At 51.3% G+C, this 26,725-nt stretch overlaps 7 protein-coding genes across 7 annotated transcripts; 4 read left to right on the forward strand and 3 right to left on the reverse strand.

Annotated features, from left to right (window-relative positions):
* Positions 1-576: 576 nt before the first annotated feature.
* BO79DRAFT_188747 (putative Na/H antiporter) lies at positions 577-3,052 on the forward strand. The gene is made up of 5 exons (XM_025680611.1): positions 577-828; positions 928-1,601; positions 1,651-1,733; positions 1,783-2,191; positions 2,240-3,052. The coding sequence occupies exons 1-5, from the start codon at positions 711-713 to the stop codon at positions 2,639-2,641; spliced, it is 1,686 nt and encodes a 561-aa protein (XP_025542996.1). The 5' UTR covers positions 577-710; the 3' UTR covers positions 2,642-3,052.
* Positions 3,053-4,224: 1,172 nt separating this feature from the next.
* On the reverse strand, positions 4,225-7,255 carry BO79DRAFT_62334 (mRNA-binding ubiquitin-specific protease UBP3). The gene is made up of 5 exons (XM_025689506.1): positions 6,631-7,255; positions 5,839-6,576; positions 5,676-5,782; positions 5,432-5,594; positions 4,225-5,363 (listed from the first exon to the last, which is right to left on the reverse strand). The coding sequence occupies exons 1-5, from the start codon at positions 7,150-7,152 to the stop codon at positions 4,305-4,307; spliced, it is 2,589 nt and encodes an 862-aa protein (XP_025542997.1). The 5' UTR covers positions 7,153-7,255; the 3' UTR covers positions 4,225-4,304.
* Positions 7,256-7,947: 692 nt separating this feature from the next.
* On the reverse strand, positions 7,948-10,955 carry BO79DRAFT_166999 (RING-type E3 ubiquitin transferase MAG2). The gene is made up of 2 exons (XM_025679352.1): positions 10,451-10,955; positions 7,948-10,125 (listed from the first exon to the last, which is right to left on the reverse strand). Exons 1-2 carry the CDS (start codon positions 10,718-10,720, stop codon positions 8,200-8,202), a joined length of 2,196 nt encoding a protein of 731 aa, XP_025542998.1. The 5' UTR covers positions 10,721-10,955; the 3' UTR covers positions 7,948-8,199.
* Positions 10,956-11,634: 679 nt separating this feature from the next.
* Positions 11,635-15,797, forward strand: BO79DRAFT_243178 (uncharacterized protein). Its single transcript, XM_025685263.1, has 10 exons — positions 11,635-11,766; positions 11,964-12,989; positions 13,043-13,374; positions 13,436-13,653; positions 14,440-14,488; positions 14,615-14,698; positions 14,788-14,939; positions 15,026-15,277; positions 15,377-15,488; positions 15,563-15,797. The coding sequence occupies exons 1-10, from the start codon at positions 11,729-11,731 to the stop codon at positions 15,715-15,717; spliced, it is 2,418 nt and encodes an 805-aa protein (XP_025542999.1). The 5' UTR covers positions 11,635-11,728; the 3' UTR covers positions 15,718-15,797.
* Positions 15,798-17,673: 1,876 nt separating this feature from the next.
* BO79DRAFT_62385 (chitin synthase export chaperone) lies at positions 17,674-19,612 on the forward strand. The gene is made up of 7 exons (XM_025689507.1): positions 17,674-18,063; positions 18,141-18,176; positions 18,292-18,388; positions 18,442-18,529; positions 18,586-18,679; positions 18,732-19,065; positions 19,117-19,612. Exons 1-7 carry the CDS (start codon positions 18,034-18,036, stop codon positions 19,332-19,334), a joined length of 897 nt encoding a protein of 298 aa, XP_025543000.1. The 5' UTR covers positions 17,674-18,033; the 3' UTR covers positions 19,335-19,612.
* A 750-nt stretch (positions 19,613-20,362) lies between these two features.
* On the reverse strand, positions 20,363-21,230 carry BO79DRAFT_188761 (uncharacterized protein). Its single transcript, XM_025680612.1, has 2 exons — positions 20,960-21,230; positions 20,363-20,883 (listed from the first exon to the last, which is right to left on the reverse strand). The coding sequence occupies exons 1-2, from the start codon at positions 20,974-20,976 to the stop codon at positions 20,403-20,405; spliced, it is 498 nt and encodes a 165-aa protein (XP_025543001.1). The 5' UTR covers positions 20,977-21,230; the 3' UTR covers positions 20,363-20,402.
* A 300-nt stretch (positions 21,231-21,530) lies between these two features.
* BO79DRAFT_285151 (uncharacterized protein) lies at positions 21,531-26,718 on the forward strand. The gene is made up of 3 exons (XM_025688326.1): positions 21,531-26,083; positions 26,134-26,322; positions 26,376-26,718. The coding sequence occupies exons 1-3, from the start codon at positions 21,773-21,775 to the stop codon at positions 26,529-26,531; spliced, it is 4,656 nt and encodes a 1,551-aa protein (XP_025543002.1). The 5' UTR covers positions 21,531-21,772; the 3' UTR covers positions 26,532-26,718.
* The last annotated feature ends 7 nt before the right edge of the window (positions 26,719-26,725 follow it).

Genomic DNA, 26,725 nt, shown 5'->3' on the forward strand with positions numbered 1-26,725 from the left:
TACTTGGCACGATCCGGGCCAGCTGTAGGTGATATGACCTGTATGACGGGCAGCTGAAAGAAAGAGTTGATTGTAGAGTAGTAGGACATAAAAGTAATACCACGAGGGTGTGCCTTACCCGAAAGCGGCACGGGCCATTAGCAAACCAAAATGGAACTGATTGGGATCCCCGGAACTTTTTCTCCTCTCCCCGATTAGCTTTTCTTCCTCTTCCTTCCCACTCTTCCCACGTACCGCTGCATCCTCACATCGCTTCTGGCGTAAACTCGCTCATATCGAGTCTGATCGTCGCTCGAGGTCATTCGTCGCGTCTGTGCTTGCCTGCGTCTGCTTGCCTCGTGTCTGGTCTCTCGTATCGCCCTTTTTTACTTCCTCCCACCCCCTGAAGTTTATCGGGCTGGAAACTCGTGCTCTCGACGACGACGTTCGTCTTGTTAAAAATCCAGCTGTTGGAGGAATTTCACATTCTTCCGATGCCAGGAGAGCTTGCCATCAAAGATATCTATACTATTATGATTGAATAACACGTGCTTGTGACTTAGTTTGATTATTCTGTTCTCCCCCCCCCCCCCCAATTTTACCTTCTTTTACCCCGCGCTCCAGCTGGATAGCGAGTTGTAAACCTTCAAGATTCCGGCATCCTTGCTTGGGATCAAGCCATAATCAGCAATAGACGTTGTGCGCTGCACCTGGGGGAGCACAACGGCAAGATGCCTACCCTATCGTTGATCAACTTCAACATCGTCTGTGCGACGCTAGGTGGATTCATATCCGTCTTCGGACTGGTGTCCTACCTTTTCAAGGAGAGATTCTATCTTTCTGAAGCATGTCCGTCCTGCCTTTCCAACCTTCCATGCGCTACTCCCGATCGCTCCTCGGCTATGCGTGTCGTCGCTGATTAGACGGTGGATGACTGACGTTGTACAGTGATTTCATTGCTAGCTGGAGTGATCTTCTCCCCTCATGCAGCCAACTTCATAAGACCCCAAGAGTATGCACTTGGTTCCGAGCAGAACCTAGAAGAGATCACCCTGTACTTCACCCGTCTCGTTCTCGGGGTCCAGCTAGTCCTTGCCGGTGTTCAGCTCCCCAAACGGTACTTGCAGATAGAATGGAAGAGCCTGTCGCTCCTTTTGGGCCCCGGGATGGCTGCCATGTGGATGTGTAGCAGCCTGGTCATTTGGGCGATGGTACCAAACTTTCCCTTTCTCCATGCCCTTGTCGTGGGTGCATGCATCACTCCTACCGACCCCGTGCTTTCCAATTCCATTGTAAAGGGGAAATTTGCAGACAAGAATGTGCCTCGTCCCTTGCAGCGCATTATTGTGGCCGAGTCAGGTGCCAATGATGGTCTCGGCTATCCTTTTCTCTACTTTGGATTGTATCTTCTCAAGTACATTGGAATGGGCGGCGAGGGGTACAGTGGAGGCGCTGGGAAAGCTATAGGCCTGTGGTTCTATGAAACTTGGGTCTATACTGTGATCTTGAGTGTTGTCTATGGGATTGTAGTTGGGTGGCTCTCCCGTAAGCTGCTTCACTGGGCAGAGGAGAAGCATTACGTTGATCGGGAGAGCTTTCTTGTGTTCGCTATCGCTCTTTCTGTAGGTTGAATTCCTGGCTCGGCCATTCCACGTTGCTAACCGGATGCAGTTATTTATCATCGGTACATGTGGGTTGATAGGCACCGATGACCTCCTGGCCTGCTTTGTTGCCGGCAATGTGTTTACGCAAGAGTATGATATTCACACCCATTTGCATTGATTCGGTTGCTGACGAAGGTAGTGATTGGTTTCGCCTGGAAACCATGGATGACTCCTTGCAGCCAACCATCGATATGTTGCTGAACTTGGCGGTCTTCATGTGGTTCGGTGCTGTCTGCCCGTGGTCATCGTTCCTGAACAACAGCGTGATTCCCATCTATCGCTTGATATTCTTGGGAATCCTAATCCTGCTAGTCCGACGAATGCCCATCATCTTCGCCATGCACAAGCTCATCCACCAAATCGAGCACTTCTACCAGGCAGCATTTGTTGGATTCTTCGGACCTATCGGAGTCGGAGCTGTCTTCTACCTGTCAGTCAGCCGGGAATTCCTGAACCAGATCACCGTCGATGGTCAAGTCCGCGAAGACGCAGCGAAGGTGTCCGAGGCCGTGAACGTCATAGTTTGGTTCCTGGTCATTTGCAGCATCGTAAGTTTGACGCCACCAACCTGTTATATAATCTGACTCCCTCCGCAGATCGTCCATGGCCTCTGTATCCCCCTAGCAAAAGCCGGCTACCATCTCCCCCGGACAATCTCCCAAGCCCTGAGCACTAGCACCATAGCTGAACCTGACCCCGTGCCAATCGCCAATGTGCAGCATACGCACAGCACCGCGACACGCGGCGTAGGTCCCACGAACAACCGGAACCGGAAGCGCGGTCAAGCAGGACGAGAACCGCCCGACCCGGCCGTCTTCCAGATCGGTCGGTCTGTTATTCGGACCACCTCTTCGCAGGAGCAAGTCCAGGTCGGAGCAGCAACTGCGGATGAACCTGCTCGACCTGTTAACCTGATTGTTCGGGAGAATGAGCAGGATAGTCCACAGGAGAGCAGCAACAGTAACAGTCCGACTCCGGCAGTCGAACAGCATGTTTAGTCTGCTTGGAGATGTATCTGCGCAGGATTTGGAGACGAATCCTTGCTGTTGCGAGCTGGAGCTGCATGGAGATCTTTTGTGATTGGTCTCTATTCACAAGATGATGCTCGTGATGTATATATGGTGATGGTGCGGCTGAATGGCTGCACATATAGATGATGAACGTTAGAGTTGAGGGGGATGTGTGTGGCCGAGAATTTGTGGATGGTTGAGTGGATGGTTGAGTGTATAGAGACGAATGGGGTGGTGTATAGATGGGATGATAATATGTGGGGGAGAGAGAGAAGTGATACTGTATTAAGAGACGTTCTGCCTACTAGTCAGCATCTAGTGACAGTGATTCATTAGAACTTAGTTCACTACTACATAGACTACTAGTTAGCTGAATATACATACTATTGTGATGATGTGGGTGGTGACTACTACTAGTAGAAGTAATAGAAGCCCATGATTTTATAAGTATAATAATACTAGTATTGCCTAAACATGCTTTTTTATCAAGTCGTGCCTGAAATAGATCAACAAATAAATAAATATTCATCCCACCCTAAACCATGCCTTGATTTTGATGACCACCCTATTTTGCAATCCGCCGTATCTCGTCATTAATATGATAGTGAGAGAGTATAGGAAAAAATATGTGTGATTTGTGTTGAAACGAAGGTTTGTGTTTGTGTGTGATGGTGCAAAAAGGAAACAAGAAAAGAAAAAAAGACATAGAATAACCAGCCATGATGGGCGGATCTGCTGCACCACAACTGGCCCAAAATCATCTGGGAGTCAAAGAAAATCAACAGTAGATCCCATCATTTGATCTGAACTCAACTCCATCATAAGGCGTTGTTGTATCATGCTCATCACCATCCTCCGGACTCCTCATCTCCAACTTCGTTCAAATAAAGCATGCACGCCAGCCGCCGACCAAAAATTCCACAGCCCTTCTTTTTTCTGGATAGACATGTCTATTGGGGGAGAAAAGGAAAATCATGCAGTCGTTATAAACCCGTCCACGCCACATCAAGAAAAAACCCATCTGCATCAGCGAGGCAAACCAAGGGGCTATGCGAGGAAACTAGGGGTATATATCAGAGCGACATCTCACCAGATACAGCACCGCGAACACACAAGATCATAAGCGAGATAGATGGATAAGCTACAGGGAAAATGTCATCAGGAACACGGAAGGGAACGGGAAAATAATGACAAGTAAAAGCAAAGCACACAGCAATGGTTTGGGAAATGCCCACCATTGGTGTAGATTTAACGCGAGCAAATAAGACGGGGGTCCTTGCGCGACGGAAGTTGTCCGGATAGTCGGAAAGAAGGGCCCAACAACTCCCCAAATATCCTTTCCACTTCCGCAGCAGCGACCCTTGATGGTCGGTGAAAACACGGACCTCTAATGAACCGCCGGGTCGATGTCATGTTGTATGCGCAGTCGACAGACAAAAATTGAGTTAGTGTATATGGTTGATACGTGTTTGGGTAGGCGCCAGAACACATTAGGCGTACCACCAGGCAGCATTGGAATGCTGTGACCTCTCCCTAAATAAGGAGAGGACGGGAGGATGTAAAGAAGCAAATTGCGCTTGTTGGTTTTCTCTCTCGTCTCGATAGTTCACCGGTCGCTCCTGGAGAATGATTCTCTCCAGAAAATGCCAAATCAATCGATGCGTTGGTAGAATAGCAGGTAAGCCACCTTGTTATCTCGGGATCCATACCGTCCAAGAGGAGTGCGGACACCGGAAGACGGTGCTGAAGCTGCACCTGAGGTTGATTTCTTACTTGAATGGCCGCTGGCGCCGTTGACCTGGCTCCAGCCTCTCTCGTTATCGGACTGCTCCAAGTCGTCCTGGTCAATGTGATCAAAGATGTTGGCATTCGGTCCGTCACGCTTGTGTTGCTCGAGCGCCGCCGCAAGAACCTTGGGGTCTTCCTCGCCCCCGGCCTGCGCAACATCCTCACTCCGAACCCGACGAATAAGAGTGTCGTCCAAACGGATCCATTCACGTCCGTCTTGACGACGGACGTCGACGGTGTAGTGGCCGCCACTAGCGTTCTTGCCGTGATGGTAGATGACGCCGACGAGGCGATACTTGGGCAGGCCACCCTGCGCCATCATGATATTGCGCTTGTTGGGCGGGAAGACCTCGCGAGGAATCTCCAGGTCGAGCGGGTATCCAACCTTTTTCCAGATCTTCTGGGTGCCTCTGGTCACACTGTCGTATTGGAATCGTTTCAGATGAAGGATAAGAACTGGCGGCATAGTTTCAATGAAGATCTGTTTGGTTGCTGTAACATTGGGACCGCGGGAAGAATTGAAGTCCCCTTGAATGCTTTCCGGCTTAGTGAGTCCTTTGAGAGCATCAACAATATTGTTGATCTCAGGAGCTCCAATGTCAAGCTGAAGTGGCTGGTAGGGCTCGAGGGTCACAGAAGTCTTGTTACCAGGCACCCTGAACTCTGACCGGATCTTTCCACCGAAGATCTTCGTAATTGGCGATTCCAAAGCAATATGGCCAGATGAGCGCGTAACAGCAGCCTTCTGCTTGTGACCGACCTCCAACCATCCATCGCCGGACTCTTCATTTGCGACCTCTGCCTCGGGGTTCGCAGAGGCCGAGGTAATTGCAGGGGCATCTTTGGCGGCACGATTGCACTCTTCGTGCATTTCTTCCAAAAGGAAGCCCAAAAACTCTTGAGCATCTTGCTGATGGCCTCTCTGTAATGAGAAAAGATTTACGTATTAGCTGGCATGGACCCATAAACTAGGGAATGAATCAGACTTACGCGCATGTCCCTAAAGCGTGGCAATTGCCTGATAACCTCGTAAACAAATTCCGGAACAAAGGCTTCGCCGTAATCCTCGAGCTCGTTTGGTTTCAGCCTGAGCTTCAGCTGTTCCTCAGTGTGTGCAGCATCAATGATGCGGAACTCTCTCATGAACATGATCCTTTAAGGGGTTAGCAAGACTGACGAATAACGACAAGAAGAACACCGAGGAACTAAGAATGGAGAAAATCAGGTTACTCACAACGCGTCGATCATTGGAAAGTCGCTGTTGAAACTGTGGGACGCCCTCCGTCCAATATGATCCAGAAATTGGTAGAACGGCACGCAGGAAACCAAGATTTGGAGCACCTGGAGGAAAGTCATTAGCTAGTAGCACTTCGTGCTCGCAACTTGGATAAACATACAGAGTTCATGTAGCACATGTTGCCGGTATTCACGAGTCCTCTGGGTTGGAGAAAGGCAACTTTATCGCTATACTGTGACACATCGTCTCCTAGTGTCGTCAAGACGTCGGCCAGAGACTCGCTCTTGGGCTTGATAACGCCATTTGACACAGCAGGCGACGCGTTGGGAGCACTTGCTCCTTTAGCGAGTGCTTTTGACCGGACCAAATCCGCCCACGACTTTGGCGCTGCAGGGGCAGGCGAGGCCTGCTTAACAGGTTCCTCCGTCTTATTCTGGGACAACTCCTGAGTGTCCTCATTTGTCTTCTCCTGAGCTGTGCCACTGACCGACTTGGGGTTTTCCGACGAGCGACTCGACTCATCCTTGGTAGCCTGACGAGGAGTACTAGGCGCCGGAACGACTGGGACCACGGGGACTACCGGGATCGTCGGTTTGGCTCCCTTGGGCTGCGACTGAGGACGCAGAGGGAGGTTCTGTGCAACTGAAGATGGAGTTGTGGGTTGTGTCGAATTCGCAACTGATGGCGCGGCGGACAAGGTTGGTGTTTGGGGTTCCGATGGCGACTGTTCCGGCTCCAGTCTTTGAACTTCGGTTTGTCTCTCGTGCTGGTCAGCCCGGTGAGGCTCCTTGGTAGGAAGCTCGACGGACACAGATGACGTAGGGAGAAGACGGCTTTTCCTACGTCTGCCCGGGATCCGAGCAGGGAAAGGGTGGTCGGGAACGGAAAGCCAAGGTAGCTGGTGATTTAAGTCAGGCGAAGTACTGAGTGCGTGCCAGTCTATACCACTTACCGGTGGACGGAAAGGCTCCCTGGGCTCGGGAGAAACCTTTGCAGGAGCAGGAGCGGGGGACGATGACACAGCGGAACTTGGCGCCGGGTGCACAGGAACAGTGACGGGAGACTGTGCCTGAGTCGTTATGGGTAAAGGTGGAAGTCCGACAGGCGGAGACATGGTGCTTTGTAAAGGAGTGGAGGTCCTCGGCTGCATGGGAAGAGACACGGGAGGAATATGGGCCGGCGCCATTATAGGCTGAGAGGGCGGGTAGGCAGACACATACATCGGTCCGTAAGGGTGTTGGTATGGGCGTGGAGGGAGCTGCATGGCAGGATAAGGTGGGTACCATTGAGGGTATTGCTGGGGCGAGTATGCGGCCGGGGGAGGGTGGCCGTTCATATGGGGATGGTACCCCATGTAGGCAGGAGGGGATCGCATGTTGGGAGGAGCTGCAGTGTAAGGAACATCTTGCTGTCGACGAGGAGTAGGCATGGGTGGCTGCCCATGGGGCATTGCGGGCATATGATGGTTCATCATGTCCAGGCAGTCGTAGAGTCGCCTTGACTATTCAGCCACGCGTTGCCTCAATGGGAGCCATACGAGGTCAAGAAGCGAAAGGAAGCAGACTGGGGGGCGAGCACCCGTCTAAGCAGCCATCCTAACGCCCCAGGCGGGACACTGGAAGCTAAGATAAGGTAATTGTAGACCGAAGCTTGGCGCCTATTTGTGCTCGAAGGATCAGCGTGGTGTACGACGGAAGTTGGACGTTGCGCAAAAGATCGGGGAAGGGTTGGTTGGGCGAGACGTGGTACGAACCTTGTGCAGAACGCGGGGTCAAGTTATAAGGATATGTAGATGAAATATGAGGCCAGAGAGGTAATAAAGCAGGCCAGTAAGACAAGAAAGGGAGGTGGTGAAGAAATAGGTAAAGGGCCGGACAGCACAATCGGGGGGAAGTGGGTGGATTGCTGGAGCTGAGATGGATGATGTTTTTTTGGCGGACGGCACGTGCCTGAGGCTCCGCTGCGGCAGGATCGCCGGCCCTGGAGATTCACCAACAAACCCAACAGAGCCTCACCAGATGTTACGTTCTTTCTTGAATCAGGTATACTTACTCTTTGAATAATAATAATAACAGGCAAGCTTGTAGTGGTCTACTATGGATTGGATCATGATCAAAGTTTTCATCTTCTTTGAATCTCTCTCCGATCAGTATTCTCTTGAGACTGTGTTGTCCTGATTAGGAAAGAGAGCTAGGTTACTAGCACCTTCCATCTGGAAAGACGCGCCGTGACTCCGAATGAGCCCAACAGAAAAGCTTCATCTATCTAGCTGTTTATCATTTTTATCTATTTGTTGTAATTGGTACACATATGTGGCCATCAAAATTCATAAAAACACGTTCGACTCCTGGCCCATGCTCTTCCCAAAATGTATCTGCAAACAGCCCCCCACATATGATTATAACATAATATTCGTGATATAGTTGATAAAAATCCACAGAGTACCGTATAAAAAAGATTGTAAACGATGAAGTAGATCACCAGGAGCTGGTGGACGAAGACGCACAGGTAGTCGCACCTTCTATGCCCCTCTTTGGATATTGGTCGACATAAGTGTAATTTTCTTGTTCTTTTTCTTTTTCCCGCCGGAGGAAGAGGCTACAGTGTTCGCCTCAGCAGCCGATTGAGCCATGAGCTCCCTTTCTTGCTGGGCCCACAGCTCCTCTTCCCAGCCCTGCAGCCAACCATCGGCAGGGGCTTGTGAGCTCGATGGAGCCGAAAGTGTCGGAGCGGCCACGGTTCCCCACACCGTACGAGATCCGGGAGGACTCGAGGAGGGAGGAGGCGAGGCAGAGGAAGAACCTATATCAAAACCAGAAGGCTCACCAGCAGAGCCCGATAACGGCTGAAAATCGCGGTCGGAGAAGGGAGGTTCATCGATGGGGCCTATGCTAGGCCTCTTCCGGCGCGCCGCTGCCCAGCGCTTTTCGTCCTCTTCTTTCTCCGCTCGAATGCGATCCTTCTCTTCTCGCACCTCTTTCTCCTTGTTGCGCTTCCGCCTCTTTTCAGTTTCGGACTTGAAAGTCTCTAGCACCTCCGGTACAACTACATCTCTCCAGTCACACTCGAGAAAATTCACCTCACAACCTTGAGGCAAGTGGCTGAGATACTTGACTCGTTTGCGTAGCTCGTCGTCCACAATATGACCGCTTGAAATACGCTCAACCCTGGGAAGAATGGTGGCCGGGAATGAAGAGTAATCACCAAATGCAGCTTTCAGGATGCGGATGTCCAAGGGCGAAAGGTAGAATTGTGGTAGAGCTTGGTAGAAGAAGAACGCATGGTCAGATGTAGTAGGGCCTCGCTTTGAGGGCATGTTATTTCGGCCGGGTACAGGATCCTTCTTTTTCTTTTTCGGGGTAGAAGTTGTATTCAAGTCAACCTGGCTCAAAGCTTCAGATGTACGATCCACATCATTGGACGTCTCCGGTGTGGAGGCCGAACCAGGCCCAGTATCTGACGCGGGAATGGATTCCGCAGACGAACTTTGGCCTGACTTGATCGCATGCTGCGATGCATACATAGCAGCAACTTCCTCTGGTGGTGAGTGTGCAGCGACGGGTTCCTTTGGCTCCTGGGTTGGGACGGGCTGTCGCACAATCTCAGGCGGATTCCCTATACCCTCTACCTTGGATTTGGCATCTGCAATCGCTGCAACCGCCTTCCGTGTCCAAGTAGTATCATCCCCAAATAGAAGCTCATCCTCAAGCTCCTGCCTGCGGAGCTCATCAATCTCAATGTCGTACTGTTCTTTCATATAATCTTCACCTCCTTTCATTATGCGCGCGTAGTCAGCCACTTCCGCAGCATGATACCACGGGACATCCTCATCTGGCGCAATCCCCTCAGCTCCATCCCGTGGCAGTGCTAAAGTGCTTCCAGGCTCTCTTTTCACTAGCCTTAGTACGACATCACCCCCCTCAAATGGGAGGTCCCCTTCTTGGCCACGAAACCATCGCACAGGCCGAGTTTCAGAGATGTACACAGAGTCCCAACAGATGGGGCACTTTTTCCAACGTGGCTTCTTCTCAGGAACCGGTTTTTCTTCGTCGCTCGAATGCATGTAGCGAATCAAACAAGGAAGGCAGAATATATGACCACAACGAGCCATTCGTGGCGCTACCGGCGTGGACAAACAGATGGGGCAACTAGCTGACTGCGTCTGCTCTGATACCAAGACCTGCATAACTGAGTCCCAGTCTAGATGGACATCAGCATTGGCCGCTTGTGCATGGTAGTTGCGATTCGGCGTCACGATAAAACGATAGTTGGCATGAACGTAGCGAGATTTGTCCATGGCATGGTAGCCGGAACCTGGACCCCAAGACGTATAGCGGCGAGTATTACGGGGTGGAGGATGGTACTGAGGACGAGGGGGAAGGGAGAAGTTCATCAGATGAGTGATGGACGTCTGTCCCTTACGACTGGTCGTGGATCTCATGATGGCCTGCGGAGACGGATGAGTCAGTAAATAAGGCTAGCAAAAGATGTAACTAAAGTCATAGTGAGTGACTGCAGCCAAACTTGTCGCACTTCTGCTACAACCCCCAGATTATCTTGCATGCGCAGGCCCCTCTTTAAGCATCTTATGTAAGCCCTTCGCGTATACGATGTCCAGGGAATCCCAAGGAAACTTCCCAAAGTCCTTCGCATTAGGATCCACAAAGAGAACCAGGTAGGGCTGATACAAGGGAGGGGATTCTGGCAGTATGATGTGGCTGGAGTGAGGGTGGTGTAGCTGTAGCCGCTCCCTAGAACTTCGAGATACGTACCGATTCGCTGTAATCTTCATCATCCAGCAATCGAGGACGCCGCTGTCGTTTATGTTGACTCCTGAGAGCCTGATTGTGCCTAGGAGTGGCTGAGTGCCTAGCCTGAGATGTCAAGCCAGCTCCAAAGCTGCCAGAACCTCCCGGGCGCCGCTGAGACCGCGGAGAGCCGCTATCGAATGACGATGGAGTAAATGTCGCAGAGGCTGGCTGACTCGGAATGTTCACCGCTTTCATAGATGTGGTAGGAATCTGACTAGGATTGCCCGACATTATTCACTCTGCCTTCTAAGGTAAAGGCGTGAAAGTACCTTCGTATGGCGGGGGCAAAAAAAGCAGTTATGAAGGAAAATGCGGAGATATGACTAGAGTTGCGGTACAGCCTCCGACTGAGGCAGGCGGGAAATTGTGATTGAGCAAGGTAAAGTCGAACAATGAAAGTTAGAAAGAAGGGCTACAGAAGCCCCGAGGGCAGCACCAGGAAAGGAGAAGCACCAGAACCCTGAAGCTTCCCCTACCGTAAAAAGTAGTAGAGGCAGAACGGAAGAGGAGAGGCAGATTGAGGGAGGGGCGAGTATGTCATGCCTTGGCGGCCGACCGGAGCCTCAGGCACGTGCTGTACGGCAGACGATTAAGGCACGGGTTTCATTATTAGCAGAAAAAGTATACCCACTAAGTAGTACTGACTGCTCTTCCGCCAATGCACACGCATCCCTCCTCATATATCAAAACATATTGATGTTTGTACAAACATTGCTGGATTATTTTCAAAGAATGCCTGTGGCTATCTGTGGGGTTCAATGCATGACAGTTCAACGACGTGGAATGCTTTCGTGATATGCTAAATATCGAATGGCTGCTGTTCCTGTCTGTTTTTGTTGGTAAATTATGGTTGAAGCCAGCGAGCCATGACCCTTCTGTATGACCTGATAGTACTAGTAGTTATTGATCGATTAAATTAATCCGTTCGTCTTATGATAGTCCGTGCTTTATATCTTTATCCCTTTCATTTATTGTGGGATTGTACAAGCCTTCCGCGGGTAGTATTGTTGGTTGCAGTAATAAGCTCCAGGGACGATGATCCTGCCGCAGCGGGCAACGCACCCACTCCCTTTTAGTGCATCCCCAACCTGAATGTTGTTGTTGTTCTTGCGACCGCCTAAAGATTCTCCCTCATCTCCCTAACCCTTCTCCTCGCGTCAATTGCGCCCATTCTTCCCTTCACTTATACTCAATCAATTATAGAACCCTTGGCCTGAGGCCTCTTATGGTCAGCACACAATGACCGTCACTCGATCCCAGACGGGGAAAACCCCAAAGTAAGTCATTTAACTGCGCAAGGGAGTGAGAGTTCCATGGGAGAGAACAAGAAGGCACGATGAACCAGGGACCGAGTGAGGAACCCCAGTCGTGAAATTATCTTACCTTCGGTCTACCCCAATTGCGCTTCGCATGCGAACCTTTCACTCTGCTTCTTGTAATTGATTCTGGCTGACCGGTCGATCAATTCCTCTAGGAAAATGGAGCGACCCGGCTTCATCGAGACACCTGGCCGCCGAGTAACCCGCAGCGCCAGCGCCAGACTGTCAGAGGAACCTTCCGACTCAACAGCTGAAGGATCGAAGTCGACAACCCGGAGACGCACTTCTGTCAAGATCAAGACTGAACCTGTGGAGGAAGAGTCAAAGCCATTCGCGACCAATGGTCATGCCGAGAATTCTGGTGTCAAGAAGGCTCGGATTGTGGATGGTTGGGAAGAGGGGAAGGACCCCAAAGTCGACTACAGCGGCCACTTTGAATTTGGAGGCTCGTTCGGTGTAGCGTCCATGATGATCGGATTCCCGCTACTGATGTACTACATGTGGATTGGTGCCACCTACTACGATGGCAAGTTTCCTCGCCCCGCCGATGGGCAGAGTATGGCGGACTTCTTTGCGCATCTGGGACACCTGGTATACGAAGGTGCTTTCCCGTCTCTCAAGGCTTGGACGATCTATTGGGTGTTCTTCATCTTCGAGGGAATCTGCTACCTGTATCTTCCCGGTATCACTGTGATGGGTCGTCCTCTGCCGCACTTGGGAGGCAAGCAGCTGCCCTACTACTGCTCTGCTGTTTGGTCCTTCTACACCACCATTGTGCTGGCCTCCCTGCTTCATGTTACTGGCATTTTTAAGCTGTACACTATCATTGACGAGTTCGGCCCTCTTATGAGCGTCGCTATCCTTTCTGGGTTCCTTGTTGCTTTCGTGGCCTACTTTTCGGCATTGGCACGCGGGGCGCAACATCGCATGACCGGGTACCATGTCTACGACTTCTTCATGGGTGCCGAGCTTAACCCCAGAATGTTTGGGATCTTGGACTTTAAGATGTTCTTTGAAGTTCGCCTTCCCTGGTACATTCTGCTCTTCGTTACCTTGGGTGCCGCGGCCAGGCAGTATGAAGTCTATGGCTACGTCTCTGGAGAAGTTGGCTTCCTTCTCATGGCGCACTTCTTGTACGCGAACGCCTGCTCTAAGGGTGAAGAGTGCATTGTGTCAACTTGGTAAGTTATTCCCGGAACTTGCGACAGTGTGTCACAGTCTGATTTATTTGCAGGGATATGTACTACGAAAAATGGGGTTTCATGCTGATCTTCTGGAACCTCGCTGGTGTTCCTCTGAGCTACTGTCACTGCACAATCTACCTGGCCAACCACGACCCGGCCACGTACCACTGGAACCGCTACTTCCTCACATTCCTCTACATTGCCTACCTCTTTGTGTACTGGGTGTGGGATACGACCAACAGCCAGAAGAACCGTTACCGCCAACAGGAGCGTGGAACGATGGTGTTCCGCAGCACCTTCCCTCAGCTGCCTTGGCAGACGCTGAAGAACCCCAAGACCATTACGGCTGAGGATGGTTCGAAGATCCTCGTCGACGGCTGGTGTAAGTGCTGCTCATATCTTACCTTTCATGTCATACATTGCGCTAAACTCGTATACTACAGATGGCAAGGCACGCAAGATCCACTACACCTGTGACCTGTACTTTGCCCTTAACTGGGGTCTCATCACTGGGTTCAGCAGCCCCTTTCCTTGGTTCTATCCTTTGTTCTTTGCCTGCATGATCACCCACCGTGCGATGCGCGATATCGAGCGTTGCCGGAACAAGTACGGCGAGGCCTGGAGGGAGTACGAGAGACAGGTTCCCTATCTGTTCATCCCGGTAAGTGCACTGCCGAGTGTTGATAATGCAGACCGACAGCTGATTTTCACGGCTAGTATGTTTTCTAAGCGTCTCGATGCGCCAGCCCACTCCTCGCAGCGCAACCTGGGGGTTTCACATCCCCTGGTCTAAGGTGCAGGTAGGGCCTTACCATTTATATTTGACCGATTTTACCATATCTCGTTGTAATCTCTTTTATTTGCTCGATCCATGCGCTCGAGTCGTGGCTCGACTACGCTGCAGTACATGCATTATGTCTTGATTTTAGTTCTGCATATGAGGATCATTCCTCGAGTATCGCATTTCACCCTACCCTGTTAGATTATGAACATTCTATGTACATTATTAGATTGTGCTTCTTGTTTTCTTCTCATTCATCTCCGTTCAACTTTCTTTCATTCTTCATGTATTCCCGAACCTAGTTGCGACCAATAGGTAGCAAGCATCTCACTGTATCCTAATGAATACCAGGCAGATACCAATTATATGGTCAAACTGCAGCTCGAACAAAGTACAATTCATCACCCTGCCACAAATTACTCATATAATGGTTGACTTTCCACATCGTCATCCCAATGCCTTCCTCAACTTCAAATCACATGACTACCCCTCCATCTTCGGGAATCTTATCGCAACAACAACTGAGCCCCGCCATAACGTTCTTTTCAGAATAAAACACTTCAATTGACGATTGGTTGCTTGTCCTGAGCTCCTTCAAACATCGAATAGCTCTATACTACGCCTCGTCTACGACAATTGCCATCTTAATCCACTATGTTGATCCAGGAATCATTCCACGATGTGCCGACAAAGGCGGACGGCAGTGGAACTATGCGTATGTTACCTATAAGTAGTTCGAGTTTGAGATTTACCTATAATCCACCAGTAGCTGCGGCTACATTTGAGGATGTCTACTAATCTTCCATCAAATTCAACATTGCTGACTTGGTTCCCAATTCAGGCATTTATGTGTTCCACCCTACTATTCCCGGATATCCTAAGGCGCGGTTCCCCGGTGTAGTTGTCTTTAGTGAAATCTATCAAGGTATGTCGCAAGCTCGATCTCACAAATCAATTCCAGGAGGATTCTCTGTGGTGAGAAGGTATCATTACTGATCACACCTATACATATAGTAACTGGCCCCGTTGCGCGATTTGCTCGCCAAATCGCCGGACAGGGATACATCTGTGCGGCACCCTCGAGTTATCATGAGTTCACAGGTCCTGAGCCGTTGAAGTATGATGCCGAGGATACGGATAAGGGCAACCAGTGGAAGATTAGCAAGGTGAGCAAATTCCCTGTCGACTATATCTATTTCCAGTTTGAGTTGTGAAACATGGGCAAGGCCATGCTGAGGGATTTCTATTATAGAAAATCGCAGCTTACGATGAGGACGCCTCATTATGCGTCGACTATCTTCTGTCACTCCCCACGTGCAATGGCCGTGTAGGTGCGACGGGTATGTGCCTTGGTGGACATCTGGCGTATCGCTGCGCGTTGGACAGCCGCGTGAAAGCGGCGGTGTGCTACTTTGCCACGGACATCCATAGTAAGACGTTGGGGCTGGGGAAGAATGATGATAGTTTGGCCCGGGCGGGGGATATCAAGGGCGAGATGCTCATGGTGAGATAGGACCCCCCTGTCCTTTCATTATTTCAAGTCCGCTTCAATTGCGCGAGAGGAGAAGTGCTAACAGGAAGGGCTGTTCGTGTGTTGTCGCAGATTTTCGGAAAGAACGATACCCATGTTCCGCCCGAGGGAAGGGATTTGATCCGCAAGACCCTTCATGACAAGGGAGTCTTGTTTAGCTTTTACGAAGTGGCTTGGGCTCAACGTAGGTTCTCCATTTTAACCTGTTTAGGAAAGGGGGGGAGTAGAAGGGTGTGATCGCTGACAAGGGTTCAATAGATGCCTTTATTCGCGATGAGCTCAGCAAGGGACGGTATGACCCTGCTATTACCAAGGTGTGCTTTGAGATGTTGCTGGAGTTGTTCGGGCGGACGCTGAAGCTGGATCTGGGAGAGCATGATGGGAAGGAGTTGAAGATTGAAGACGTGTGCTAGACTAGAGGATGGGATGTGCGGAGTCTGTTGCAGTGGGTGGATGATGGTATCAATAGGCAGCGACGATATATCGGGAAACTAAATCGGTGTGACGACTTCCACCATCTGCCCACCAAGTTTTGGCATTGACGGCATTTTCCGTCCTGCAGATTGTTCCATCTACTAGTTTACGAAGGGCAATGTTGCTCTTTGGACCTCCCTTTAGACGATTCCTTTGTAGTATGATCAATTGGATATACCACAGGTAAGGTATGGATGCAAGGGTGCCGAGCAGACAGATACAAGACAGATAGATCCTGGCTGATGACCCTTCCGAGGGCGCACCACAGTGGCTGTGAGTCCCACTAGGATGAGTGAGATTGGGTGAGATGTAATTTACTTTGTAAAGCGGGACATGCATCTTACTACAATAGAACACGACATTATGCAGCATCAGATAGTTTTCCGGGAAGCATAAGTAGTAAGAATGAACAGAGAATAGATGTTGTTGAACCATGTCTGACCGACAGGGTGTGTGTATGTATGTGTGTGGCTGGGGAGGTCCTGCAGGCGTCATTCGGCGAAGGAACCGCGCGGGTAAGACACATCATAGTAGTATGTGGATGTGGATGTACAGTCGAAGGATGGAAGAACTAAGAAGATCGCAGCGGCAATTTCACATCCGGATTTTCAAGCAAGATCGATCAAGCTCCAAGGAAAATGTTGCCTGTCAACTGCTATTCTTAGCCCCAATACGTAAGTAGTATGTAGCGAGTTCTTATTTATTTTTGCCATGATTCATGACTGGGACTAAGACGCGGGTTGAGAGCGGAACCAGAATAGAAAAATGGAAAAAAAAAAAAAAAAAAAAATCAGGAAAGCCCGAGCCATGGATGGCGAAAAGGGAGAACATGATCCATGGTACTTGAATTGTAAGTTTCTGGATATGTTTTCCACAGGGGGGTCAAAACTCTGATGAAGTGGAAGAAGTACAGGGGTTGTTGTTAGTATAGACTTGTGTCTCTGTTCAGTGTTCACACAGTCTTTACCAGCCGCATGAAGTAATTCCCGCTCTTTCCAGCCTATCTGGTTCCTGGATCTGCTGCGCTTCAGCTGCAGGGTTTCCAGTTAGTATGACGGACAATGCCTTATTTAGGGGCCATTCGTTGGCTGTGGAAGGCGTCGCGCAACGGGGCCTTTCTTTCCTTCTGGGTCTTAGTAGTCTTAGACTGACTGGTGGGATGGACTCGGACTGCCTATCATCGTCACCCGAAAGATCTCCCAATTCAACGCTAAACCCGCGCCAGTCTGGAACTAATTCCATCCCATCTCGTTTTCCCTCGACGCTCTGTTTTCCAGCACAGCAAAGCTAGACTCGACATTGATTAGTCTATTTCTTGTGTACTGAATTAGTACTACTAGTATCTCTCTCCCCATCATTTCCCCTCCCCTTCTTCTTCTTCTTCTTCTTCTTCTTCTTCTTCTTCTTCCTTTTCTCTCTCTTTCGCTTTCTTCCGACGCTTTTCGCCCGGACAGCGTGGCTCAGCATCATCATCTTCTTCGTCTTCCCCTCCTCGCTCCGTTGTCTCTCTATCTTCCCTCTCTATTATTCTCATCTTAACTTGATCGATCGTTCATCTTTTCACACAGTCATTCTAGACTTGTGTATGACTTTGTTACTCGACGACGCTGCTTGTTCCCGTCCCCACACATAACTACCACTACAATACTACTACTACTACTACACATACCCACCCGGCCCTACAGATCGTCCACCTGCGCCGGTGTTTGAGATTATCGCTTTCACGATTCTTTGGCTCACGCCCTCGGTCTCCCTCGACTTGCTGATATTATTTACCCTTCCTTTCCCCTTCGGTTCCTCTTTCGTCTTTCAATCTTCCGATCAATCCGCTCCATCCTTTTCCCGCTTTCTTTCAACTGTCCGACTGCACGTCGAATTGTGAACCCGGCCTCTCAGGCCCTCCCCTCCCCCTGGTCTCTCTTCCTCCCTTGTTTTTCCCTTTTCGTGGGCAGCTTGTCTCTCTCACTCTCTGTCCCTGTTGGCCCCATTCTTTCTCCCGTCGTTTCAAGCCGAATTTCCCACCCTGTCAAAAAATTAATTCTTATTGCTCCTTATCACCCTCCTGTGTAATCATAATTGGTGCCCTCTTCTTGTTCCCACATTCCAGATCTGCAGCGGAGCCATCGTGACCGACGTGGGTCTGCCGAACTCGATCGAATTATTCACCGTCATCACCACCACCATCACCACCGTCTGACCACACCTACTCTCCGTAACCTTGGTTGCATGGTGTCGCGCTTCATCCCTCTTTAGCCATGGGTTCGACACAATTTGGCAATTTCAACGTGGGTTTGCGATTGATCTATCGTCTGCATCTGCCGGAATATCGAAGAAGCTGACCGTGAATGATCTGCATGTGCAGGACTTTTGTCGAGATTCCACACTGCCCGTCTGCAATGTACGTTTTCCCTTCCCCAATTTACTTTATCCCCGGCTGCCTTTTTCTGTTCCTGTCATCGGCTGTCAATCCTCAATTGATACATTCCATGTGGCTGACCATGTGCTCCCGATAGCTCTTTGTCTCCAACAACCAACCCCCTAATGAGGCGTACGGAGGATGCCCGCTTCACGGTATCGAACTCAGCGATAACCGCTATCTCAGCAATCTGGGTATGGCATACCAGACAGGCTCATGTTGGAATTCTTAGCGCTAATCTCCACAGGCTCGATTCTTCTCGCGTTCGTTTCCATCCTAGTATCGCTGTTCCTGCTCTTCAGGTCGGATCGCAAACGGGCGGCAGTCGGAAGGAGGTACGCAACAAATGATTGGACAAGGAACATGGAGGGAAAAGTGCTGATTGGAATAGGGAAATGCAAATATTTCTGCTGGCATTTATCGTCGTTGAAATCTGCGAGATCTTCTCTGTGGGCGGCTTCCCTCTGGATGCAGCAGTGCGCAAGGTTAGTGGTGCGACTCCTCACACGGATTGCTGTGTCTAATCAGCATGCATAGGGCTTCTCCGCTGCACATGTCGCTGCAATCACCGCAACGTGCTGGATTCTTTTTCTAAATGCCGTGGTGGGCTATCAATTCCTCGACGACGGTACCCCGGCCTCAATCGGTCTAATCCTCGCCTCCGCCCTGGTTCTCTTCATTGGAACGGGCTATATCGCCCTGGACACGGCTTTCGATTGGACTGGTGAATTCGCGACAACCGAGGCAAACAACTATCGCAACATTGCCCTCTATGTGCTGTACCAGCTCTTTCCTCTCATCTGCCTCGTCGCGTTTTATGTGTTGGAGGCTGTCCTAGTTGTTCGGATCTTGGGCGAAGTTCGACCAATGAGTATGTTGACAACCAATTTTCGGATAATCTTTCTGTCTAACTTGTCAATAGTCTACTTAACTGCTGCCGCCCTGTTATTCGCTATCGGACAAATCTTCGAATACGTGATCAGCGTTCACCTCTGCCACGCCTCCGGCAGCAAGATCAACGGCGCATTGTTCGAGACACTATTCACTCTTTTGGCAGTTGGGACGATATGGAGCTTCTGGAGCAGCATTACCGAAGACGATTGGCCTATGCCGATAACAACCGGAGGTGCATACCATTAGAGCACTCAGTGCGGAAAGCTCCTCTTCCCCATTAATACTCCCCTCATTCCCTCCTCATGTCCGACTTGTTTATATTACTTCTCTACGATCCTTGCACATCGGTGCTTCGATACCCGCCCTTTGCTCTTCGCATACTCGACGCGTCCACGGAGTTTACGACGGGCTATGTTCTCGCCATCTTTTGTGATACCTTTTTACGTTTTATGATGTTTTTGATGCGACGTGGTGTGGTTTTATGCTTCGATTATGACTTGATTCTATCTACTGTGGGATGTGATCTACTTGCCCTGTTGACGAGTGTGTGATCACAGCCGGTACCTATCTATCTTTGGGCTTAATTCTTGCTTCCAGCTAGATACCTATTTGCATTGTAATTAGTACGATGACGTTACTTTCCTTACCAACATTTGCAGCAGACTATGGTTTCGCGCTCGATATATCACCAGTACTATAATATGACCTCGGGTGCAAAGACCGGCGATAATGATACTATCTATACCCCAAGAATTGCTACCGTACTTCCACAATTAACTACATGACAACATGAACTATCAAGATGATTACTATATGCAGCGCGTTATCAACGACAATCCGTTTCAGCACACAACAGGACAAGGCAGAAGATGATAGTTATGTACATAAAAGCCCCGCAGGTTACACCGGAGAATTTTCCCACGAACCCACTCCATACCAGGTCTTTCTTCAAGGAGGACATATATAATATGCATCATGTATGCAGCTAGCTGCAAGTCCACCGCGATTTCTCTATGTTTATATCGACGTCCATCTCGACTGCGGACTTGAACAGGAGAGAGGGTGCAGAGGAGAGAGATGAGGGGAGGTTGTGGTGATGTGAGAGTGAGAAGTGAGAAGATATACACAACATGCGAATGCCGATCTCTTTCAACAAGACAAAACAATAAAATGAACTGAAATGAAGGGTGAGGGCAAAGTGAGAAGAGAACCAGAAAAAACTAAACCATATAAAATCTAAATCCCTCCGTCCCCCTCTGCCTTTCCCCCAAACCCACCCAATAAAGTATATAAATAAGCGAACACCCCCCTAAATTACAACCTCACCTTAACATCCACACACGGCAACGTCCACTCCCTCCTCCCCAAAAGACTCCTCAACCACTCAAGCCCAATACCCGTCCACTCATCATGCGCGGAAGTCATCGTCCCCGTCCCCGTCCCCGTCGACGACGCCGCGGCTAACGTTCCATTCAGGGCGAGTCTGCGTTGCGCTTCTTCGACGACGGCGCCGGCAAGGGCCTTGGTGGTGCTGTTGACTGTTTCGAAGACGTAGCTGGCGAGGGTTTCGTTGGATGATGTGGTGGTATCTAATGTGGTGGAGTAACGCGGAGAGAACCAGTCACCGCGGAGATCGAAGAAACATTTGTCGGACCAGTGACAGGAGGAAATGAAGAGGATGAGGAGGAGCGCGGAGCAGTAGATGCAGGGTCGGTGAAGAATGTAGGTTAGGGTCACGAAGGAGATGATGAAGAGGGGAGAGGCGTTTGTTGGGATGAAGAGGAGGGGGAGCCAGCTATATTTTGTTTCATTTAGTATATATGATTTTGGAGATATCGGTATGGATGGATGGGTTTGGCTGGCTTGCTTACCTCCGGAGACAGAACATGGTGCTGGTTTGGGGGTTTGTCGGTGGTCGTTTGGGATAGTGGTTGGTGAGGGTAGGTAGTAGGTAGTAGGTATTTGGACGGAATTGCGGCAATGATGTCGATCGGTGATAAAGTGGTTTGGTTTGGTTTGGTTTGGTTGAGTGACGGTGACAGTGACAGACAGTAAGAGATGGTGGCGAGGGAAATGTAAGGGAAGGGTACCGGTAAGGTTGTTCGAGGTACCTCACTTCCGAGGATGGACAGTTAATTGGTGAGGTGTGAATTTGAATTGTAAGTGAAACCGATGTCGGTGAATTATGACTCGAGTATAATAACCAGTACTGATGATGATAGTATTTATGGTTCGTGATTCTTTGCCTTTCCTTTTCCCTTCATCCTTTTTCCCAATACATACAGACATACCATACCTGACCATACAAGCAAGCAAATCAGCCACACCGCCTGCCAAATTCACTAGCCACAAAAACCTCTCCGCCGTTCATTTCTTCCGCTTCTCGCTTCGACTCGCTCTTCGCCGAGCTTTCTCTTCTCTCTTCCTCTTTTCCCTTTCTTCCTTCCCTTCTCCCTTTTCTCCCCCTTCGTTGTGTACTATAGTCAGTCCGTCCTTTTGGTCTTCTTGCTTGTTCTGCTTGCATTCCTTTTTTATTTCTCCTTCGCGAGTCTGCCTGCTCCTTTTTCTCGCGTTCTCTTTCCTTTGCCTCGCTTGTTGTCTCTCGAAAGAGAGCTTCTTCGCACGACCTTTGGAGCTTGAATTTCGTTTGGAGGTCGCCTCTTCCACCCCGGCGAGCGACAGAAATGTCCACCCCCAATGATCTTCAGGCCCTTCTGGCCAGCATCAGGCCGCGCCCCTCGCCATCGGGCACCCCTGCTCATGATGCTCCCATGCAGCAACAGCAGCAGCAGCACCCCGGCCAGTACCAGCCTGCTTACCGCCAGCAACAGCAGCAGTTCCAGCCGCCCTATGACGGCCAGAGCTACCCTCACCCTCAACACCTCCACCACCACGGCTACCGTCATCCATCCGTCTCGTCGAATATCCATAGCCCGTCGCCCGTTAATACTCCGCCTCATCATGGCTCGGATATCCTTAGTCCCAACGTTTCCACTCCGCGTGCGGACATTTATCCCCAGCAGCAGCCGCAGCGGCAGCCGCATCATCAGCCCTTGCCGCAAAACCCCGACCGTGCTGTCAACCTGTTGAACCTCCTCAAGTTCAACCAGCCTCCGGCTGCTCCTGCTCAGCAACAGCAGCAGCAGTCGCCCGCGGTAATGGCTGGGATCGATCAGCCCAAATACCCCGAGGCGCGTGCTGCTGCTCCGGAAGAGGCTTCGTCGGGCCATGCGAGGAACATCTCTGCGTCCGATCTTGTCGCGTCGCTCTTTGGACAGGGTCAATCCACTGCTCCACCTGTTAGACCGGCGGGTACTCACCCTGGTCAGCTTGGGGCTGCGGCTGCGAGTCCCGGTGTGGCAGAGAGCTCCTCTTCTGCTGTTCCGACCGCAGAGAATACTCAGGAGATGTTGCTTCGTCTGCTGAACCGCCCCAAGCCGGCTCAGGACGTGTCGGAAGGACCTGTGAGACCTGTCTCTCAGTCTCCATCTACTGTCTCTCCCATCAAGTCCCCCGTGCCGGAGGCAGAGTTGAGAAACATCCTGCAGCCATCTGGTCCGGTTGTCGGAGAGTCGGCTGCCCGTCCGGAGGAGCCTCTGTCTGGGAAACTAGACAAGCCTTCCGGAAAGGAATCGATGTTTACCTACGTCAATCCATTTGAGCAGCTGGCTGCCGCCTCCCCTCGAGTCAAGTCTCCTCAGCCTAAGTCTCGGAGTGAGAGTCCAGCCGTGGAAATCATGAAGACCAAGAAGGTCAGCATTGCTACCAAGGCTGAGAATGCGCCGGCGCCCAACCCCGTGGAGTCCACCGAGGATAAACGCGCCACATCGCCCGTTCTGGCCGAGGAGCAGAAGGAAGCTGTTACACAAGTAGTTGACAAGCTCGTGGAGGAAATCAGCCGTGAGGTGGATACTGCTGCTTCCAAGGCTGCGGAGCAGCAGGTGTCTCAGATCGCGTCAGCTCAGGAAGAGAGCGCTCAGGCAGTTATTTCGTCTGTTGCTTCTCACCTGCGCGAGACGGCGGCTGAGGCGAAGGAGGACACTGAACATGTCAACAACAAGACCGACAAGGAAGAGACTGAAGGCACCGCCCCGTCCGCTGCTGCGAAGGAGACTTCTCAGAGTGGCAGCGGCGATGCGCTGGCCGACAGCTGGGAGAGCGCGGAGGACAGCGCTGAGAAGGAGGAAGAGCGTGTCGTCTCCGTGCATAACTTCCCTCTGAAGCCCTTCATCTCCATCATCGTCAAGGCCCACACTGGGAAACTTGCAACTCTGCGGGATGACGGCATCATGGACATCGCTCGGCTTAAGAAGGACTTCGACCAGCTTGATCGCTCTTTGACGTCCGCTACTTCCGACTACATCGTCTATGCATTGGCAAAGAACGGAGGCATGCGTATCATTCGCCAGGACGATGGAAGTGACAAGCAAGTGTTCCGCTCCGCTCGTGACCGCGTGTTCAACGTTGCTGTCTGTACTTCGCAGGCGGTAACTGGCCGCAGCACCGAGGAGCAGGCGCTCCTTGGTATTGGCGTGAGCGGTGCAGTCTACTGGGCCTTGATCTCGCGCGCCGATAAGGATCTTTTCGAACTGGACGCTCTCGAGAGCGAGAGCCTCATTTTCCCACCTTTCCCGGCCTCGGACGAGAACACTTCGGGCGGCCAGCTGAAAACGCGGGCCAAACGGAGCTCTCGCCATCCTGGTTTCTTTGCCATTGGCCGCGGAAAGAACATCTACGTTGTTTCGCCACAGGCTGCTATGAACCCTAGCTATGGTGTCGCAGGCCCCCAACGCGTCGTCAACACTGAGAAGTTCTTCAAGGAGCGTGCTCTGAAAATCTCGACCGGCAAGGCCGGCAAGGACTTCATGTTTAGCGACGACGACACTGTCATTGCCTCTCTTGACAAGACCGGCCGACTGCGCTTCTGGGACATCCGGGAGGCGATTAGCAATCCTGCCTTCTTTACCGCTGGGCCTGGCCCGGCTGAGGTACGGGTTCCATTGAACACTTTCGTTACTGGTTCCCCTACCGAGAAGTCGTGGCCCACTTCGGTGCTCTTTATCGACAAGCTGCGTCCCTATGTCAAGTCGATGGCGCTTCGTTACGTGCTGGTGGGTCTTAAGCAGAACCACACCCTGCAGCTCTGGGATATTGGGCTGGGCAAGGCTGTGCAGGAGCTCAAGTTCCCCCATGAGAACGAGTCGGACGCCATCTGCAGTGTCGCCTACCACCCGGCATCCGGCATCATTGTCGTCGGACATCCCACCCGGAACTCCATCTATTTCGTCCACCTGTCCGCCCCCAGGTACAACCTGCAGGCGATGTCGCAGGCTTCTTTCATCAAGCGCTCGGGTGAGAAGGATAGCAGCCTGCCCAAGCCGGAGTCTACCGCATGCATGAGCGGCATCCGCGAGATCTCCTTCGCCTCCAAGGGACAGCTCCGCAGCTTGGACCTTCTCCCGGTCACTAAGAGCGCTGGCGACGAGAACGGCTTGTTCGAACTCTACGTTATGCACTCCCGCGGAGTGACGTGCTTGAACATCAAGAAAGAAGACTTGGGATGGACCTCGGACAACAAGATCATTCGCCCCGTCAATGCGTTGGAAGAGGGCCTCATCGATATCGCTGAACTGCAGACCTTCCCCACCTATGTAGCAGACGAGCCTTCGGTCAACGGTGATTCTGCCCCTACTCCTACCAAGCCTGCAGTTAAGGAGATCGCCAAGAAGATCCCTGAGTTGAACACTGAGGCTGCCGCTGCTCCTGCCGCCGCCGGTCCTAGCACTCTGCGTACTCAGTCGCCCACCAAGTTGGTGACGAGGAGGCCCGCCCAAGAACAGCCTGAGCCTGCTACTACTGCTACTAGCACCGACAAGGCTGATAAAAAGAAGAAGAAGAAGAGTGCTGCGACCGCCACCCCAACGGGTGAGCCATCCGTCAAGGGCAAGGAGCCTGCAACTGGAACTGAGCCCATCACTGGTGACTTTGTTGCCTCTATTCAGACTCCTGCGAGTGCTGAACAATCCAACGGCGATGTACAGAAGGCATCTCTTGCGCCTACCCCCGTCTCGGCTTCTGCTCCCTCGGCGTCCTATGGACCTGGCCTGGTGACTGTCGACTCTGCGGCTGTTCTGAGTAAGCATCTGGAAGCCTTGCAGAGTGCTGTGTCATCCGAGTTCAGCAAGAGCCTTGGCCGTGAGGTGGAAGGGCTCTATCAGCGCTTCGATGAAGAACGCCGTAGCTGGGATGCGGCCTCGGCAGCCAAGCAGGATCAAGTCCTGCGTTTGGTCTCGAGCACCCTGTCTGACAATGTGGAGAAGAATCTGGCTCGCATCGTGTCGAGCAACATTCAGACTGAGGTTGTGCCTGCTTTGAGCGATATCACTACCGCTGCTGTCGGCAAGCAACTTAACACCGTTATTTCTCAGCAGATCGGAGGTGTTGTTCCCCGTGAACTGCGCCAGGCCCTCCCTGAAGCCGTCACTCGCGCCGTCCAGCACCCCGATTTGATGAGAGTCTTGTCGGATGCTGTGGGCCAGAAGCTGGCTAGCCAGGTAGAGAACGAGGTCTCCAAGGCTGTTCACAACACCGTTGCCCCGGCTATCCGGAACGTTGCTGCGCAGTCTGCGGAGAAGGTTGCCAGCTCCATGGAGAAGCAGATGCAAGCCCAGGCAAGACAGTTCGAGCTGCAGCGTCAGAATGACGCCGCCAAGATTGACCAGCTCACTTCCCTCGTGCGAGAACTCTCTGAGACTGTTTCTTCCATGGCGACGGCACAGACCCAGCTCCAGGGCGAAGTTTTGCGACTCAATCGTGCCCTGGCCTCCCCGGTGGCCCAGCCGGAACCAGTGCAGCAGCAACAGCAACAGCAGCAGCAGCAACAGCAGCAGCCTGTTGCACCCGCGGTTACCGACACGAGAACTCCCGAGCGAGTTGAATTGGAAGAAATCGCTGAACTGATCAACGCCGGTCGGTTCGAAGAGGGTTCAGTCAAGGTGCGTCTTTATTCATGAGAATGTTACGGACTTTGCTAATTGTGATGTAGTGGCTCCAATCCTCCCAGCAGGCCGACCTGTTCGACAACCTGTTTGTGCGCCTGAATCCCTCCTACCTGACCAGTCTTTCACCTATTGTCAGTCTGTCTGTCGGCGTTGCTGTTACTTCGTCGTTGCAGACCAACATCATGCAGCGTCTGACATGGCTGGAAGTGGTCCTGCAAACGGTCAACCCGATGGTATGTTTAATCACCTGATCTTAATGTATGCACCTGTACTAACAAGACATCAGGACCCGGATATCCGCGAGCTTGTGCCTAGAATCATGGACATCCTCAGCCAACGGCTCGAGGCGCTGTACATGTCTGTTGCCGAAACCTCGCCTCATGACCCCATCATTCGCAAGATTGCGCCTCTGTCGCGCCGTGCCCGGCTTCTGCGGGGATGAATTGGAAAAGAAGAAGTTACAGAACAAAAAAGGTCTACGTCCTGGTCTTTGATGAAATAATGCCTGGATGAGTAAACGCGGAAATGTCTAGCCGCCGCTTGCTTGCATATGAGATGCGAATAGTTGGTTGGTTTTATGGAACCAGTCATTGATTTGATAATATCTTAGCTTAATATTATGAATGACGAGGTTAG

Source organism: Aspergillus costaricaensis (genome assembly GCF_003184835.1).
Source record: "Aspergillus costaricaensis CBS 115574 unplaced genomic scaffold BO79scaffold_5, whole genome shotgun sequence".
Taxonomy (NCBI): domain Eukaryota; kingdom Fungi; phylum Ascomycota; class Eurotiomycetes; order Eurotiales; family Aspergillaceae; genus Aspergillus; species Aspergillus costaricensis.

Coding starts and splice junctions, on each gene's coding strand:
- BO79DRAFT_243178 (XM_025685263.1), top strand. CDS start 11,729: ATGACCGTCACTCGATCCCAGACGGGGAAAACCCCAAA. Junction 12,990..13,042: donor GAGTGCATTGTGTCAACTTG/GTAAGTTATTCC, acceptor ATTTATTTGCAG/GGATATGTACTACGAAAAAT. Junction 15,489..15,562: donor CGAAGTGGCTTGGGCTCAAC/GTAGGTTCTCCA, acceptor AGGGTTCAATAG/ATGCCTTTATTCGCGATGAG.
- BO79DRAFT_62334 (XM_025689506.1), bottom strand. CDS start 7,152: ATGATGAACCATCATATGCCCGCAATGCCCCATGGGCAGCCACCCATG. Junction 6,577..6,630: donor GGGAGCCTTTCCGTCCACCG/GTAAGTGGTATA, acceptor TTAAATCACCAG/CTACCTTGGCTTTCCGTTCC. Junction 5,364..5,431: donor CACGCTTTAGGGACATGCGC/GTAAGTCTGATT, acceptor TTCTCATTACAG/AGAGGCCATCAGCAAGATGC.
- BO79DRAFT_62385 (XM_025689507.1), top strand. CDS start 18,034: ATGGGTTCGACACAATTTGGCAATTTCAAC. Junction 18,177..18,291: donor CCACACTGCCCGTCTGCAAT/GTACGTTTTCCC, acceptor TGCTCCCGATAG/CTCTTTGTCTCCAACAACCA. Junction 18,530..18,585: donor CGGGCGGCAGTCGGAAGGAG/GTACGCAACAAA, acceptor TGATTGGAATAG/GGAAATGCAAATATTTCTGC.
- BO79DRAFT_285151 (XM_025688326.1), top strand. CDS start 21,773: ATGTCCACCCCCAATGATCTTCAGGCCCTTCTGGCCAGCATCAGGCCG. Junction 26,084..26,133: donor TCGAAGAGGGTTCAGTCAAG/GTGCGTCTTTAT, acceptor ATTGTGATGTAG/TGGCTCCAATCCTCCCAGCA. Junction 26,323..26,375: donor TGCAAACGGTCAACCCGATG/GTATGTTTAATC, acceptor ACAAGACATCAG/GACCCGGATATCCGCGAGCT.
- BO79DRAFT_166999 (XM_025679352.1), bottom strand. CDS start 10,720: ATGTCGGGCAATCCTAGTCAGATTCCTACCACATCTATGAAAGCGGTG. Junction 10,126..10,450: donor ATGAAGATTACAGCGAATCG/GTACGTATCTCG, acceptor CCGTCTCCGCAG/GCCATCATGAGATCCACGAC.
- BO79DRAFT_188747 (XM_025680611.1), top strand. CDS start 711: ATGCCTACCCTATCGTTGATCAACTTCAACATCGTCTGTGCGACGCTA. Junction 1,602..1,650: donor TGTTCGCTATCGCTCTTTCT/GTAGGTTGAATT, acceptor AACCGGATGCAG/TTATTTATCATCGGTACATG. Junction 2,192..2,239: donor TCCTGGTCATTTGCAGCATC/GTAAGTTTGACG, acceptor CTCCCTCCGCAG/ATCGTCCATGGCCTCTGTAT.